This window comes from Diorhabda sublineata, chromosome 8 (assembly GCF_026230105.1).
Source record: "Diorhabda sublineata isolate icDioSubl1.1 chromosome 8, icDioSubl1.1, whole genome shotgun sequence".
In the NCBI taxonomy this organism is placed as follows: domain Eukaryota; kingdom Metazoa; phylum Arthropoda; class Insecta; order Coleoptera; family Chrysomelidae; genus Diorhabda; species Diorhabda sublineata.
In genome coordinates, this window is record NC_079481.1 from 2,019,171 (window position 1) to 2,036,389 (window position 17,219).

Here is a 17,219-nt window from a genome sequence, read left to right on the forward strand (position 1 = left end):
TTTGGTTCTAAAAACATTCGGAATTTAATCAGCGAACAGAGGTAATGAAGTTTTAATATGTTTTTTACGTAGCTGCATAATGTTGTGAAAGGGCTATTCGGAAACTAACATCCTGAATCAGAATATCACCTATCAATTGATTACGAATATTAATCTAGAAGAAGAAATAACTCCTTAAAGTATCAGATTAATCATATAAATAATCAAATTGCATTTTTCACATTAAGTTGATTTTTCAAACAGTAATTTAATCAAGAAAACTAAAATATAACAAAAAGTTAATAAGAAAGAAATGGATATCGAAAATATTAAAAAAGAAATTGATGTCTACGATGATTTCCTATCAAATATCGATGTAAAACAAAAATTTATTGGCGAAGTGTTTACGCTAAAAAATCAAAATATGAATAGAAAAATTGATCAACCAGTCTTACATGGGGTAACTGCTAACTTATTGTTAGATACGGTTAAAATATTTGATAATGTGGATGCAGCTAATAAAACAAAAAAGAGTATTAGTAAAAGCCATAAAAAGCGAACCAAATCAAAAGGTAAATTGAACTTTTTTTAATATCTTGAGTTAAAATTAAAAATATTATGAGCAGGATGTAATTATTCAATAATGAGCAAAAGGTATCAATTTCTTTCCCTTACTTACACCAAACTTAGGGGTATTTTGTTTTCTTTTACCAGTTCATTTAGTGTTTCAAGAATAACTTTGACTGCATTTTATGTGAGTTGATCATTTTGATATTTGAGTAGTACATTCTTGCATTACAACCCAAATTAATAATCCTATTTTTGTATGAAAATGCTACTCTTGTTAGCGATTATAAAATTGAAATATATAAATTTTTTATACAAATTTTCCAAAAAAATATCTTCAACAATTACAGGATTGCTAGGAAACAGAAAATATACTAAATCAAATACCATTGCTGGGATTATGATATGTGTATATTGTGGGAATTTATACACGAATCGAGTGGAATTTTTATGTCACATTTCAACAAATCATTGTATAAAACAAAATAAAACTAAATTTCACCATAAAAATGAAAGTGATAATAGTATTTTTGATATAAAAGATGAAATTGGAATAGTTGAGGATGAATTGAAAGTGGAAGAAACCACGGATGTTACAGATAATTTAAACTCACGTGTACATGAGGTTTCCAAATCATTTGAAGAAGAAATTAATACAAATAAACATTCGCATATTAACACAGGAGAGAAGCAATTTAAATGTGATATTTGTTTGAAATCATTTTTTCATAAAAGTAGATTAAATGTACATATTCGTTATCACACAGGAGAAAAACCATTCAAATGTGATATTTGTTTACAAACATTTTCACAAAAATATTATTTAAAATCGCATTCTCGTAGACACACAGGGGAAAAGCCTTTCAAATGTAATGTTTGTTTAAAAGCATTTTCACAGAAAAGCGGTTTAATTGCACATTCACGCATTCACACAGGGGAAAAACCATTCAAATGTGGCTTTTGTATAAAATCATTTCAGTACAAAAACAATTTAAACAATCATTTGTCTGTGCACACTGGAGAAAAGCCTTTCAAATGCGACATTTGTTTGAAAACTTTTTTACAGAAAAGTAGTTTGAAGAAACATTTACGTATTCACACAGGAGAAAAGCCGTTCAAATGTGACATTTGCTTCAACACCTTCACGCGGAAAACCAGTTTAATTGCACATTCACGTATTCACACAGGGGAAAAACCATACAAATGTGACATTTGTATGAAATCTTTTACGCAAAAAGGTCATTTAAATTCACATTCACTAAGTCACACAAGAGAAAAATTATTCAAATGTAATATTTGCTTGAAATCGTTTGTATATAAATGTAGTTTGAATAAACATTTGCTTAAAACTCACAAAATAAAAACTATGTGATTGAACTTGTTGAAAGAGAAAGTATATTAAAACAAACATCCATGTGGGCAGTTATCATTGATTGTCCGGTCGTAAATGTTTAGTTTTTATTTAGGAACTGAATACCATCTTCAAGTAACGTTTTCAAAATATCGAATGTATAAATTTAAAAGACTTTATAGGCGTGAAATCATATGACGGAGAGATATGTAATTGCAATAAAAGTGTACCAGAATAAGAATTGCAAAATACTTCAGAGGGGCTCAAAAACACTTCTCAATGATTCAGATTAATAGTAAATATTTAACATAAGGAAAATAACACACTGCAATGCAATTAGCTCGTTTTATTGAAGTTGAATTTTTACTTTATAATGTAATAAATGATTATTTGACAAAAAAATTGAGTTTTATTTCTATTCCTGTTATTTTTATTTTGGGTTTGCAGCCTTGCAGTGAATATTTATTTGAACGTTATTATTTTCAAATAAATAATTATTACATAGGACTTGTTAAACAATCTTCTTCTTTTTTACAAGTTAAATAATAACTACGATCTTGGATCAGATAGATCACTTATCAAATGATTGCGAATCAATTTAAGAAAAGAAAGAAACAATCCCTTAAGCTATGTTTATACGTGGAAAGTAATTTTGGCTACTAAACTTGTCAATGTTAGAAGTTGACGGATTTGTTGGTTTGCAGTTTATTTTTCGTACTTTCCCGAGTAAATGAGTCGTGACAAGTTAATTTGTTTTGAAATGAGTAATTTGAAGGAAAATTAAAAAATTTCATTTTCAAATTTAAACTAAAAATCAAAAAATTTATTTTATCAAGAAAACTAAAATATAACAAGAGGGTATTGAGAAAAAATATGGATAACGAAAATATTAAGAAAGAAATTGATGTCTACAATGCTGTTCTATCGATTTTTTGTTTGATAATGAAGTGCAAGATTTTTTTGAACTTTTTTTAGTTGTTTTTCATAGTTACAGAAAAGCTAAGAAAAGGGAAACATATTCAACCAAATGTTCGGAGGTTAATTATTTATGTATATCTTTTATTTTAATATATGTATTCTCAATTAAACATTAATCTATTTCAACGACATACATGCGACATATTGTCTTGTCAAACTTTCGTCTTCTTTTTTACAACTTGACTAAATGTTCGGAAAATCATGAGGATCGCGAAATCTATTAATTTCCATCACATTGTTGTCTATGATTAGTCCTTATGAACAAGTGGAACTTGTGGTTTTTATACTTTTCTACATTTTAACGTATAAATAGTTTATTAGTATCAAAATTTAGTGTGAAAATCGTGGATACCAATTACTAAACATTTAGAATATTTTGTACTGTGATAAAAATCTCGTTCCGGGCACGGTTCTAAACTGATTCCGAACCACATACGCGAACACAGCTATAGCATCTGATTGTAATACTTTCTATTGGTCAGATCAGATCTTGATTACATAGTTTACTTTTGTTATTGTTATGAAAGGTTATTGAGAAAGAAATGGATATCCAAAATGTTAAAGAAGAAATTGATAACAGCGATGATTTCCTATCGAATATTGATGTGAAACAAGAATTAGTTGACGAATTATCTGTGTTTAACATTCGAAATGTAAATGTACATTCAATCAAACAAGAAATAAATGATAACTTGAAAACAGTTGGAATATTTAATCATCATGTAAATGCAGCTTCAAACATTTTTAGTACACAAACTACCATTAAAAACAAATTGAAGTATACAAAAATTTATCGTGGAAAGCGAACTAAATCAAAAGGTGAGTTTGATTGGGTTTTGTAATTCGTTAGTAGGTACATTCATATTGCGATTTAATTTTTTATTTGATAATTGGGTGCAAGATTTTTTTAACCTATAGTTTTCTTTAACAGTTACAGGACTGCTAAGGAGGGGAAAATATATTCAACCAAATGCTTTGGGGTTAATGATATGTGTGTTTTGTGGGAATTTATATTCGAAGCGAGTTGAATTTTTATGTCATATTTCAATAAATCATTTTATAAAACGAAAAAAGATTAAATTACACTATAAAAACGATAAATGTATTCCTGGAAATTTTGTAAATGTAAAAGATGAATTAGAATTAGTTGAACATAAAGTGAAAGTGGAAGCCACGAATCAGTTTAATGTCACTGATAACTTGAGCTCACATGTACATGAGGGTGTGAAATCATTTGTAGAGGGTGGTAGTTCAAATATACATTTGGATAGTAGTATAGAATCAGAGCCGTTACATTGTGTTATTTGTTTGAGATCTTTTACTTGTAAAAGGAATTTGAACAGTCATTTGCGTATTCACACTGGAGAAAAGTCATTCAAATGTGACTTTTGTGAAAAAACTTTTTTGAGAAAGAACAATTTGAATAGGCATTTGTATAATCACACTGGTGAAAAGCCATTCAAATGTTATGTTTGTATGAAAGTATTTGTACGTAAATCTAGTTTGAACAAACATTTTCTTAATCACACTGGGGAAAAGCCTTTCAAATGTGATGTTTGTTTGAAACCGTTTTCCTATAAACACAACTTAATTCTACATAAACGCAGACACACAGGAGAAAAGCTATTCAAGTGTGATATTTGTTCGAAATATTTTGTTTGTAAAAATAGTTTGAACAAACATTTTCGTTGTCACACAGGGACTAAACCATTCAAATGTGACATTTGTTCGAAATCATTTTCCTATAGAAATGGTTTAATGACACATCTACGTATTCACACAGGGGAAAAGCCATTCAAATGCGACATTTGTTTGAAAACTTTTACACAGAAAAATAATTTGAATACCCATATGCGTAGACACACTGGAGAAAAGCCGTTCAAGTGTGACGTTTGTTTGAAAACTTTTTCACAGAACGCTAGTTTAATTTCACATTCACGTATACACACAGGAGAGAAGCCTTTTAAATGTGACATATGCTCAGAAACGTTCTTACATAAAATTCAAATGACCACACATTTACAAACCCATTTTGGGGAAAAACCATTTAAATGCGATATCTGTGAAAAAACTTTTTCGCAAAAAAATAATTTAAATAGACATTTATATAGTCACACCGGAGAAAAGCGATTCAAATGTGACGTTTGTCAAAAAAGTTTTTCAAGGAAGAACAGTTTGAATAAACATTCGTTTAGTCACATAGGGGAAGAGCAGTTCAAATGTGACGTTTGAAAACTTTCAGACAGAAAATACAATTGACCACACATTCACACACTCATGTTATAGAAAACCCATATTAATGAAATTGTTTTCATAAAAAATATACATCCATAGAAAAAAAAACTCAAATTTTATTTTATTCATTTTCCTATAAGATCCTAACCTACAATTATTTTAAAAAATCATCACTGTTTCAATAACAAAGTTACCATTTTCAGAGGTAATGTAAATATTGATAACGTAAATAATTCGCTATGAATTACATTGTTTGTTGAAATAATTTCAATACCAATTTCAAAATGAAAAGTACATCCAGAAAATATATTACAGCAAAGTGTTATATTTCAACCGTATTTATATTTCCTTCATTTTCTAATTAAACTGTACCAGATCGCGATCTAGAGTCCGGTTTTCTAGGACCCGATCTAGATTTTCTGCAGCACGACCGTGATCTCGATATTCTCGAACCCCAATGGTATCTAGATTTTATAGAACATGAACGTTATCTACACTTCCTCGATCCTGTACCTAAACGAGGTCTGCATCTTGAAGCCAGTTTGGCAGATTCAGAGCGTAATCTAGACCTTGATTTATCTTTTGGGGATCCAGAACACCAGAGCCGATTTTTTGCCAAAATTCCGGGAGTTATTGTGACCCTTTAATTCAGTGTCTTGCGCAGCCCACTGTTAGCATGAACATGAATGCAACTACATTCTTTAGAGTCTCGCTGCGTTTGTTGTTGCATTTAGAGGTGGTTAGATTAGAAAAATAACAAAATTCTGCAATTATATGACCACTAGAACTCCATAAGCAGTTCGGTTCGACAATTTTTTTTAAAATCTTTATAATATACTTAAAATACCGCGTTAGAACAAACATCGTAACTTCAGGAATTTTGCTAAAATATTAAGATGTCTAAGGTTATGATTTCAAAATCTTCTTTTTATACCTCAGAGACGGTCTTATCACAAATAATTATCATAATCCATAGATAAAAACATAAAGAAACGATGTCTAACTTACCCTGGTAATTTAGTGCACGATAAAGAAATAGAGGAAGAAAGTTATTATAAATACTCCATTATCAAGTTTTATACAACTGATACGAAATGGAGCAAAGGGTTGTAAAAAAAGAGATATTTATTAACGATTATTATATGTGGAATAAAGATATTAAACAAGAATTACTCGAGGAAGATACTTACGTAAATGAGAAATGGAACAGTACCAATGAAATTAAACAAGAAATAATTGGCGATTCAAATACATCCAAAACATTTGAGGATCGTATGGTTGCAATTAAAAGAAAAAAAGAAATTATTAGTAAACACCAAAGTAGAAAGAAATTCAAGTATTTAAAAGTGATTTGTGAAAGAAGAATTAAGTTAAAAGGTAAGTTGTTTATTGTCTTTCTTGTTATACTTTTCTATGGAGAAATAGATTAATGGGAGTTTTCTTAATCTGTATATTAAACTAATATTGTTTACAAGTATATATAGTTAGCTTACTTCGTAGATTTTTTAATTCAAATTTGTGAAAAAGTCAGCATTGTTATTAATTATTACAGGGCTGCTAAGAAATGGGACATATACAAAACCAAATGTTTTGGGGTTAATGATATGCTTATATTGTGGAAATTTATACACAAAAAGAGACGAATTTCTTTGTCACTATGTAACAAATCATTGTATTCAGAGAAAAAAAATAAATATGAATAAATTTCACTTCAAAACTAGTTACAATAAGAAGGTGAAAGATGAAGTTTTAGAAACTGAATTTAAACCAGAGTTGCAGGAGTTCAGCTTTACCAATAATTTCAATCCATACGTTGATGAAGATGTAAAATCGTTTTCAAAAGAGAGCAATTTAATTAGAAAATTGAAAGGTGAAAAGTCATTTAAATGCGACATTTGTTCAAAAACGTTTCCACGTAAAAGTAGTTTAAACAGACATTTGTTAAATCACACTGGGGAAAAGCCATACAAATGTGAAATTTGTTTAAAAACGTTTTCACAAAAAAGTTATATAAATCTACATATGTTTAGTCACACAGGGGAAAAACCATTTAAATGTGACATTTGTTTAAGAACGTTTTCCCAGAAAAGTAACTTGAATTCACATATGCTTAGCCACACAGGAGAAAAACCATTCAAGTGTGACATTTGCTTGAGGACATTTTCACAGAAAAGTAATTTGAATTCGCATATTCATAGTCACACAGGAGAAAAGCCATTTAAATGTGATATTTGTTCGCAAACGTTTTCACAAAAAAGTAACTTGAATTCGCATATGTTAAGCCACACTGGAAAAAAGCCATTTAAATGTGACATTTGTTTACAGAGTTTTTCAAGGAAAAGTAATTTGAATAAGCATTTGCTTCTTCACACAGGAGAAAAGCCTTTCAAATGTGACATATGTGTGAAAACATTTTCCCAAAAAATTCATTTGAATTTACATATGCTCAGTCACTCAGAGGACAAACCATTCAAATGTGACATTTGTTTACAGAGTTTCCCAAGGAAAAGTAATTTGAATATGCATTTGCTTCTTCACACAGGAGAAAAGCCTTTCAAATGTGATATTTGTTCGAAAACATTTTCACAAAAAAGACATTTGAATTTACATATGCTCAGTCACTCAGAGGACAAACCATTCAAATGTGATATTTGTACGAAATCTTTTCCGCATAAAAGTAGTTTGAAGAGACATTCGCGCATTCACACGGCAGATAAACCTTTCAAGTGTGACGTTTGCGTTAAAACATTTTTACATAACAGTAGTTTAAATTCACACATGCTTAGTCACATAGGGGAAAAGCCATTCAAGTGTGACATTTGTTCAAAAACTTTTTCACGGAAAAAGAATTTGAATAAACATGTGCATAGTCACCCAGTAGATGGCTCTTGAGTTGAGATTGTTATGCTTTACAATTTAATTTATATTATCTGCCAATAATATTATAAAATTACGGAATTGTTTAGAAAACTGTTTTTTTTTTAATCCTTAACCACAAACCTCCCTTAGTCAGGATACCACCACAGACATCTGGTGATTTTTACCGGTTTTTCTAAAATCACAACAAATCTAAAAAAATACTCCAGAGTATTAAAATTTGATTAAAAAGGAGCTAAAAAAACTGAATTTATATATATTTTTTAAATATAACCCAACAGGAACTTTTCTGTTCCACAAATAAATAGAAAATACGAATTTATAACTATAATAGAAAATTTGCTTATAACAAAAGGAAATATATAAAGATAAATGAAATTTTTGTTTGTATAATAATAAAAAAAGCAAAGAAAAACACTGGCGAATATAAACAATAAAATCACCACAAATTTATGAACAACAACATAGGTCCTCAAGCCGGTCCTGTCTGACTATAATGGAATTCTAAACTTTATACTATTCATACACTAGTATTCTCAATCACTTCGTTCAGTTACTGTATGACAGCGATTACTTTCTGAACGTTCACATAAATATCGTGTAAAACCTATCTTAGTTTTATTATAACCCTCCATATGATTATTATTTACACATAAAGAAATGGAGCAAAAATGTGTGAAGAAAGAAATAGATATTAACGATGAATATGTTTATAACAATGATGTTAAACAAGAATTTATTGATGAAGATCCAGCGCTAGCTATAAATATGAATGATATTAAACGAGAAATAATTGATGAGTCAAAGAATAAGTTCCAAATAGATGAAAAATGTATGGTTGAAGTTAAAGCAGAAAAAGACAGTTTCAATAATCAATATTATAAAAATGAAACCAAATATTTGAATGTTATATGCAAAAGAAATAGATTGAAAGAAAATCGGAAATATATTAGACTAAATACTATTGCTGGGATTGTTATGTGCGTATATTGTGGAAATTTTTACACAAAACGTGTTGAATTTTTGTGCCACTTTACAACAAATCATATAATACAAAAAAAATTTTATGGGATTAAATTTCACCATAAAAATAAAAGTTATCACCAAAGAAGACTTGTTGGTAATAGTATTTTGGGGAATATTATTGTAGAAGATGGAAAAAAATTAAAAACAGAGAAAGGTTTAGATGGGGGCATGGAAGTGTTTTCAGGGGTAAGTAATTCAAATGAACAAGAGCAGTTTGACAAGGGTAAAAAGCAATTCTTATGTTATATTTGTTCAAAATCATTTTCACAAAAAAGTCATTTAAATTCACATATTCTAATTCATACAGGAGAAAAGCCTTTTAAATGTGACATTTGTTCTAAAACTTTTGCTCGCAAAAGTTCATTAAATTTACATTTGCATATTCACACAGGAAAAAAACCATTCAAATGTGATATTTGTTCAAAAAAATTCTCACAAAAAAGTTACTTAAATTCACATATGCTCAGTCATACAGGAGAAAAACCTTTCAAATGCGAAATTTGTATGAAAATGTTTTCGCAGAAAAGTAATTTAAATTCACATATGATCAGTCACACAGGGAGAAAACCTTTCACATGTGTCATTTGTTTAAAAACATTTTCACATAAAGCTAGTTTAAATTTACATTCACTTCTTCATAAAATGGAAAATTCATTCAAATGCGACGTTTGCTCGAAAACTTTTTCACGAAAAAGTAGTTTGAACAGGCATTCAATGTGTCATGCCGAAGAAAAACCGTTTAAATGTGACATTTGTTCAAAGACGTTTTTGCAGAAAAGTAGTTTGAAGTCACATTTGCTTTTCCATACAGGAGAAAAGTCATTCAAATGTGACACTTGTTTGAAAAGTTTTTCACTAAAAAGTAGTTTAAATAGACATTTGCTTATTCACTTAGAGGACAAACCATTCAAATGTGACATTTGTTTAAAAACATTTCCACAGAAAACTAATTTAAACTCACATTCCCGAATTCACACAGGAGAAAACTCATTCAAATGTGATGTTTGTTCAAAAATATTTTCACAAAAAAGTCATTTGAATTCTCATATGCTCAGCCACACCGGGGAAAAGCCTTTTAAGTGTGATATTTGTTTGAAAAGTTTTTCACACAAACGAAATCTCAACAGACATTTACTTAGTCACACAGGGGAAAAGCCATTTAAATGTGACATTTGTTCACAAACTTTTTTGAGGAAGAGTAGTTTGAATACACATTTACGTAATCATTCAGGAGAAAAACCTTTCCAATGTAACATTTGTTTCAAATCATTTTTACAAAAATGTCATTTAAACTCGCATGTACTCAGTCACTTAGAGGAAAAGCCATTCAAATGTGACATTTGTACGAAGACTTTTCCTCAAAAAAGTACTTTGAATAAACATTTGCGAATACATTCAGGAGAGAAATCTTTCAAATGCGATATTTGTTTAAAAACGTTTTTACACAAAAGCTCTTTAAATTTACATATGGTCAGTCACTTGAAGGAAAAGCCATTCAAATGCGAAATTTGTATGAAAACTTTCTCGCAAAAATGTAGCTTAAATATGCATTCTCTACTTCATATAGTTGAAAAACCTTTTAAATGTGAAGTTTGCTTCAAAACATTTGCACAGAAAGGTAATTTAAATATACATTCGCTTTGCCACACAGGAGAAAAACCATTCAAATGTGATATTTGTATGAAATATTTCTCTCAGAAAAGGAATTTGAAAAAGCATATGAAAATTCACACTAGAATTGGATCTTAAATTATTATGGTTTTGAATCATAAAAAAATGGTCCCACAAACATAGAACAATAATTCAACACCACAAACTGTAATAAATATTGTTTTCCCCTTATAATTTTTGAATCAATACAAAAAAAATTCTAAATGCTTATTTCCAACAGTGTTTTATAGCTTCATAAGTTTTTGTAATCTTTCATTTAAATTAAATATAAACAGTTATGTTAATTGAGTTTTATTTATGTATCTTTTTAGCCATCACATTGTATATTTATACTTCAAAATTTCTTTAACCTAATAAATGGTGTTTTACCGACTTAGACCATTGAGATCTTCAGATGTTAACACAATTGAATGAATTGAATTGTACACAACAAACTTAAGTTACATATTTAAAAATCTATATTTTCAATACATTAAAGTCTTACATGGGCTTTTTTCGAACTTGTGATAGACAAATTCAGAAAAGTATCTAGTTGAAGTACTATAAATGATAAACATAATCTCAACTAATAAAAATTATAGCGAATATGATTATGCTCAGAACGCCTGAATAATCAGATGTAAGATTAATAAACATTTATGCTCAGTTCAAATAATTATGACATATAACCGAATCTTCTTTTTTATTCCATCAGAATCCACTTTGCAATATAACAGCTAAGAATTTGCGTCACCAAAATCATAGACGTAACTGAATCGCTGATTTAAATTTATATGCGAAAAATGTGGTAGATCTAGGACACATATTTAAACAAATAGGATTAATTAATACTTTCAGAAAAAATTAAATAATAATTAATACCGCGGGTAATGATCAGAAGGCATCCTCTCTACGTGTCCCAGTTACCATTCTAAGTAGTTCAAGTTTTTTTGTTCGGCAATTACCACGATCAATCTGTACATCAAGTGAAACAAATCCCTCGTTCTGTTTCACGAACAAAATTACCGAACGCAACTGTTGAGTTTAGTGATTTGCATATCTTAGGGTGTGATCTGAGGTGATGTTGAATGAAAGTGATTCGGATTACATGGAAATCATGATCATATTAACCCGATTTTAATTGACCAAACTTCATTATTATTATTATAATAAATAAAACTCTATACGTGAAGAAATGGAACAAAGGGTTGTTAAGAAAGAAATAGTTATTAACGATGATTGTCTTTGGAATGGAATTGTGAAACAAGAATTTATTGAAGATATAGATGAAAAATGGAATATGACACATCCAAGTAAACAAGACTGGGATAGATGTCAAATAAATAAAAAATACATGATTCCAGTTAAAACAGAAAATGATAATAAACACAATAAAAGAAATAAATCTAAATGTTTGAATGTTATATGGAAAAAAATTACAGAATTGTTAAGAAATGGGAAATGTATTAAAAAAATTACTGTTTCTGGGATTATAATATGTGTTTATTGTGGAAATTTATACACAAAACGAGTCGAATTTTTATGTCATTTTTCAAGTAATCATTGTATAAAAAGAAATGTATTATATAAAACTGAATTTATTGATAAAAATCCTACTAAAGATGAAACTATTGATATTAGTATATTGGAAAATAATGTAAAAAATGAAATTGAAGTAGTGGAAAACGAATTAGAAACAGAGCTTCAAAAAGACGATTTTGAGACACATACAGATAGGGGTTTGGAATTGTTTTCAAAGGTAAGTGATTCAAACAAACAAGTGCATTCTCATAAAGATAAAAAGCTATTCATATGTTATATTTGTTCAAAAGCATTTTCACGAAAAAGTCATTTAATTTCACATATAATTAGTCATAAAGGTGAAAGGCAATTCAAGTGTAACATTTGTTGTAAATCTTTTATACGTAAAGGTTGTTTGAATACACATTTGCGAACTCACACAGGAAAAAAGCATTTCAAATGTGATATTTGTTCAAATAGTTTTTCTCGTAGAAGTAGTTTAAATAAACATTTATTTAAACACACAGGGGAAAGGCTTTTCCAGTGTGACATTTGTTTAAGAACGTTTTCACATAAAAGTTATTTAAATTCACATATGGTAATTCACACTGGAGAAAAACCTTTTAAATGCGATATTTGTTCGAAGACATTTTCACGAAAAAATAGTTTGAACAGGCATTCGTTTAGTCACACAGAGGAAAAGCCTTTCAAATGTGATATTTGTATGAAAACTTTTTCACAAAGAAATATTTTAAACAGGCATTTGCTTAGTCACACAGAGGTAAGGCCTTTCCAATGTGATATTTGTTCAAAAACATTTTCACAGAGGAGTTATTTAAATTCGCATATTTTAATTCACACTGGAGAAAAGCCTTTTAAATGTGACATTTGCTCGAAGAAGTTTTCACAGAAAAATATTTTAAACAGACATTTGCTTAGTCACACAGAAGTAAAGCCTTTCCAATGTGATATTTGTTTGAAAACATTTTCACAAAAAAGTTATTTGAATTCACACAAACTTATTCACACCGGCGAAGAGCCTTTTAAATGTGACCTTTGTTCAAAAACTTTTCCAATAAAAAGTAGATTGAACAGACATTTGGTGAGTCACAAAGATAAAAAGCCTTTCAAATGTGACGTTTGTTTCATAACATTTCCACATAAAAATAGTTTAAACAAACATTTATTTAGTCACGAAGAGGAGAAGCCTTTCAAATGTCACATTTGTTTGAGATCGTTTTCACAAAAAAATACTTTCAACAGACATTTGTTTAGTCACACAGCGGAAAAACCTTTCCAGTGTGACATTTGCTACAAAAAATTTTCAAAAAATAGTTATTTACATTCACATATGACAATTCACACAGGGGAAAAGTCTTTTAAATGTGGCAATTGTTCCAAAACTTATTCACTAAAAACTAGTTTGAATAGACATTTACTGAGTCACCAAGACCAAAAGCCTGTTAAACATTTGGAAACCTTGGGGCAATAAGGGGTCTAAGTCACAAAATATATTCTAACAAACTAAAAAAGTTTCTGGTTCGTTAGTAAACATAACCTTGAAAGTGCATGTATATAGACATTTGGTTTACTGTATAAAATATATACAGAAATATATTCAGACAAATTTTTAAACATAGAAGAATGAATCGAGGTTTATATGATCAATTTTGGAACTAAGTATCATTTTGAATCGATTTTTTTTATTTTATTTTCGGACTAGATCAAACCGTTGTTCTGGGAAATATGTTTCATGTATTTTTTTTTTCTGTTTTCAATAAACGGAAAATCTCGATATTCTGATGGTAATAAGGAAGGAAAAATCGATGTTATTGTTGATAAATTATCTCGATTTTAAATCTCTTTTAATTAAAAATTCGTTTAAAAGCATAAATTCATAACGTTTTAACCTACTTCAAAATATGACTTTTCATAAAAACCGAAATAGGTCGAAACGTCAAGATTTAGTGCTTTTTTCAAACGAAATTTCAATCCAAAGAGATTTAAAATAAATATAATTTATCAGCAAAATGATATAAAAGAGGTCTAAGAAGTAAAACGATAAGCCGTTCATTTATTTGCGAAAATTCACACAGGAAAATGATTCAAATTAACATTCAAACAGTCACACAACAGAAAAGCCAATGAAATGTGATATTTGTACATAAACTTATACCTAGCAAAGTCTTTGAATTATCATGGTTTTGCACAACAAAATATTATAGCTCTATGTAATTTTATTATTGAATCTAGAATTACAAAAAATTCTTCAATCATTCCTTCTAACATAATTCTGTAACTTTATATGTATAAGTAGTTTTTTATTTACAATAAATTAAAAAAAAACAAATAAGTGTTTCATTAATGTATCTACCTCTTTCTAACTATTACATTGTACTTACATGAATTGAATAATTGTATGAAACATTTTTTCATCCATTAAGTATAATTCTTAATATTTAATAATCTGACCAGGGCTTTTTGCAAACAGAATGTAAAAAATAAAAAAGCAAATTTTTTAGAAGGAACTTTTTAATGATTAGGTTATTTTTTCAAGAAATGTTAGGCGCGTTCACAAAACTTTTATTGTATTTACATTACTTCAAATAAAGGCCATGAATTGTCAAAATTATGTTTTGCATAGAAGGGTGGACTAACAACTATCTTGAATGATGAATGAAAATTGAAGTAAAGTGACATTTATGACAATTACAAATATATCTTCTTTTTCTGTTTAATCAAAAGCTATTTCATTGCAAGATAACAGCCACGAGATTGTTCACTTCAGTTTTATATATAACCCTGGATGAGATAGGTCATCGATTGCCGATTGATTGGAGTTTTTGAATAGTGCATTCTATTTTATGTCGTGATTTTTCACTTGATATATTTATGGTTTTTCTGTAATAAAGAACTTAACTAAGAAGTATCAATATTAACAATAGATTTTTATTATGCAGAAAATTTAAAAAGCATAATAACCCAAGTTTAAAAAAATGGAAATTTAATTGGATCGTTATTAAGAATTAATTTATTTTCATTGATAAATTTTGACATATGAAACTGATCTACATTGAGATTCAAGTCACTTCGTTCAATTTCGTAAGTGAAAGTGATCCGGATTACTTACCGAACATTCAGATTATAGTCGTATTAACCAGATTTTAGTTTCCGAAATGCCATTATTATTATGAATACAAGTCTAGACGTAAAGAAATGGAACAAAGGATTGTAAAGAAAGAAATAGTTATTAACAATGATTGTCTTTGGAATGGAGTTGTAAAACAAGAATTTATTGAAGATGTAGATGTAAAATGGAATATAACACATCCATGTAAACAAGTTTCTGATAGATTTCGAATAAATAAAAAATTCATGATTCCAGTTAAAACAAAAAATGACGTTTTTAATAAACAAAATAAATTTAAATGTTTGAATGTTATATGGAAAAAAATTACAGAATTGTTAAGAAATGGGAAATGTATTGAAGAAAATACTATTGAAGGGATTATAATATGTGTTTATTGTGGAAATTTATACACAAAGCGAGTCGAATTTTTATGTCATTTTTCAAGGAATCATTATATAAAAAGAAAGACTGAATTTATTCATAAAAGTGATTCTGGAAATGATATTGATGTTGTGGAAAGTGACTTAAAAGATGAAATTGAAGTTGTTAAACATGAATTAGCAACAGAGCTACAAGAAGACGATTTTAGGACATGTATAGATGAAGAATTGATTTCAAAAATAAGTGATACAAATCGGCAATCAATGGAGTCTTATATAAGTGAAAAATCATTTAAATGTTATCTTTGTTCAAAATCATTTTCACGAAAAAATCATTTAAGATCTCATATACTTAGTCACTTAGGACAAAGGCCGTTCAAGTGTAACATTTGTTCTAAAACTTTCACACGTAAATGTAGTTTGAATATACATTTACAAATTCATACAGGAAAACAGTCTTTTAAATGTGATATTTGCTCAAAAATTTTTTCACGTAAAAGTAGTTTAAACATGCATTCGCATGTTCATAAAGAAGAAAAACCTTTCAAATGTGACATTTGTTTGAAAACTTTTCCACACAAGAGTTACTTAAATTCACATACGCTCATTCACACAGGAGAAAAGCCTTTCAAATGTGATATTTGTTTGAAAATGTTTTCCCAAAAAAATGTTTTAAACAGACATAAAATCAGTCACGCAACAGAAAAGCCTTTTAAATGTAATATTTGTATGAAACCGTTTTCCCAAAAAACAACCTTGAAACTGCATTATCTCATTCATACAGGTGAAAAATCGTTCAAATGTGACATTTGCTCAAAAACATTTTCACAGAAAAATAGTTTAAACAGACATTTGCTCGGCCACACAGAGGAAAAGCCCTTCCAATGTGATATTTGTTTAAAAACATTTTCCCAAAAGAGTTATTTAAATTCACATATGGTAATTCACACAGGGGAAAGGCTTTTCAAATGTGAGCTTTGTTCAAAAACTTTTTCGCTAAAAAGTAGTTTGAACAGACATTCATTAAGTCACAGAGACGAGAAGCCTTTTAAATGTGAAATCTGTTCAAAAACATTTGCACAGAAAGTTAATTTAAAGTCACATTTAAACAGTCACACTGGAGAAAAACCATTCAAATGTGACATTTGTACAAAAAGTTTTCCACAAAAAAGTAGTTTAAGTAAACATTTGCGCAGTCACACTATAGAGAAACCTTTAAAATGTGACATTTGTTTTAAAACATTTTCACATAAAAGTTCTCTAAATTCTCATATGCTCATTCATCAAGGGGAGAAAAAATTCAAATGTGATTTTTGTATGGAAACTTTTTTACAGAAAAGTAGTTTAAATACACATTCGCTTAAACACACTTGAAGAACTCATTTCAATTTAAATAAAAAAATGTCAAACAGAAAACTAAATAAACATTTTCAAAATATATAATTCTTCTTATTTTTGAAATATTTCTTTTTAACCATCATACTGTATGTTATTTATATCAACAGTTAACACACTGTAACTTTAT

The 17,219-nt window shown here is 28.7% G+C and overlaps 5 protein-coding genes across 5 annotated transcripts; all 5 read left to right on the forward strand.

Annotated features, from left to right (window-relative positions):
• The first annotated feature begins 138 nt into the window (after positions 1–138).
• On the forward strand, positions 139–2,299 carry LOC130447520 (zinc finger protein 664-like). Its single transcript, XM_056784385.1, has 2 exons — positions 139–551; positions 897–2,299. Exons 1-2 carry the CDS (start codon positions 293–295, stop codon positions 1,916–1,918), a joined length of 1,281 nt encoding a protein of 426 aa, XP_056640363.1. The 5' UTR covers positions 139–292; the 3' UTR covers positions 1,919–2,299.
• Positions 2,300–3,335: 1,036 nt separating this feature from the next.
• On the forward strand, positions 3,336–5,224 carry LOC130447519 (zinc finger protein OZF-like). The gene is made up of 2 exons (XM_056784384.1): positions 3,336–3,694; positions 3,807–5,224. Exons 1-2 carry the CDS (start codon positions 3,418–3,420, stop codon positions 5,105–5,107), a joined length of 1,578 nt encoding a protein of 525 aa, XP_056640362.1. The 5' UTR covers positions 3,336–3,417; the 3' UTR covers positions 5,108–5,224.
• A 905-nt stretch (positions 5,225–6,129) lies between these two features.
• LOC130447516 (zinc finger protein OZF-like) lies at positions 6,130–10,968 on the forward strand. The gene is made up of 2 exons (XM_056784382.1): positions 6,130–6,487; positions 6,663–10,968. The coding sequence occupies exons 1-2, from the start codon at positions 6,205–6,207 to the stop codon at positions 8,000–8,002; spliced, it is 1,623 nt and encodes a 540-aa protein (XP_056640360.1). The 5' UTR covers positions 6,130–6,204; the 3' UTR covers positions 8,003–10,968.
• A 713-nt stretch (positions 10,969–11,681) lies between these two features.
• LOC130447521 (gastrula zinc finger protein XlCGF57.1-like) lies at positions 11,682–14,534 on the forward strand. Its single transcript, XM_056784386.1, has one exon. It carries the CDS (start codon positions 11,859–11,861, stop codon positions 13,674–13,676), a length of 1,818 nt encoding a protein of 605 aa, XP_056640364.1. The 5' UTR covers positions 11,682–11,858; the 3' UTR covers positions 13,677–14,534.
• A 783-nt stretch (positions 14,535–15,317) lies between these two features.
• Positions 15,318–17,132, forward strand: LOC130447522 (zinc finger protein OZF-like). Its single transcript, XM_056784388.1, has one exon. It carries the CDS (start codon positions 15,401–15,403, stop codon positions 17,066–17,068), a length of 1,668 nt encoding a protein of 555 aa, XP_056640366.1. The 5' UTR covers positions 15,318–15,400; the 3' UTR covers positions 17,069–17,132.
• The last annotated feature ends 87 nt before the right edge of the window (positions 17,133–17,219 follow it).

Coding starts and splice junctions, on each gene's coding strand:
- LOC130447521 (XM_056784386.1), top strand. CDS start 11,859: ATGGAACAAAGGGTTGTTAAGAAAGAAATAGTTATTAACGATGATTGT.
- LOC130447519 (XM_056784384.1), top strand. CDS start 3,418: ATGGATATCCAAAATGTTAAAGAAGAAATTGATAACAGCGATGATTTC. Junction 3,695..3,806: donor AAAGCGAACTAAATCAAAAG/GTGAGTTTGATT, acceptor TTTCTTTAACAG/TTACAGGACTGCTAAGGAGG.
- LOC130447522 (XM_056784388.1), top strand. CDS start 15,401: ATGGAACAAAGGATTGTAAAGAAAGAAATAGTTATTAACAATGATTGT.
- LOC130447520 (XM_056784385.1), top strand. CDS start 293: ATGGATATCGAAAATATTAAAAAAGAAATTGATGTCTACGATGATTTC. Junction 552..896: donor AAAGCGAACCAAATCAAAAG/GTAAATTGAACT, acceptor CAACAATTACAG/GATTGCTAGGAAACAGAAAA.
- LOC130447516 (XM_056784382.1), top strand. CDS start 6,205: ATGGAGCAAAGGGTTGTAAAAAAAGAGATATTTATTAACGATTATTAT. Junction 6,488..6,662: donor AAGAAGAATTAAGTTAAAAG/GTAAGTTGTTTA, acceptor TAATTATTACAG/GGCTGCTAAGAAATGGGACA.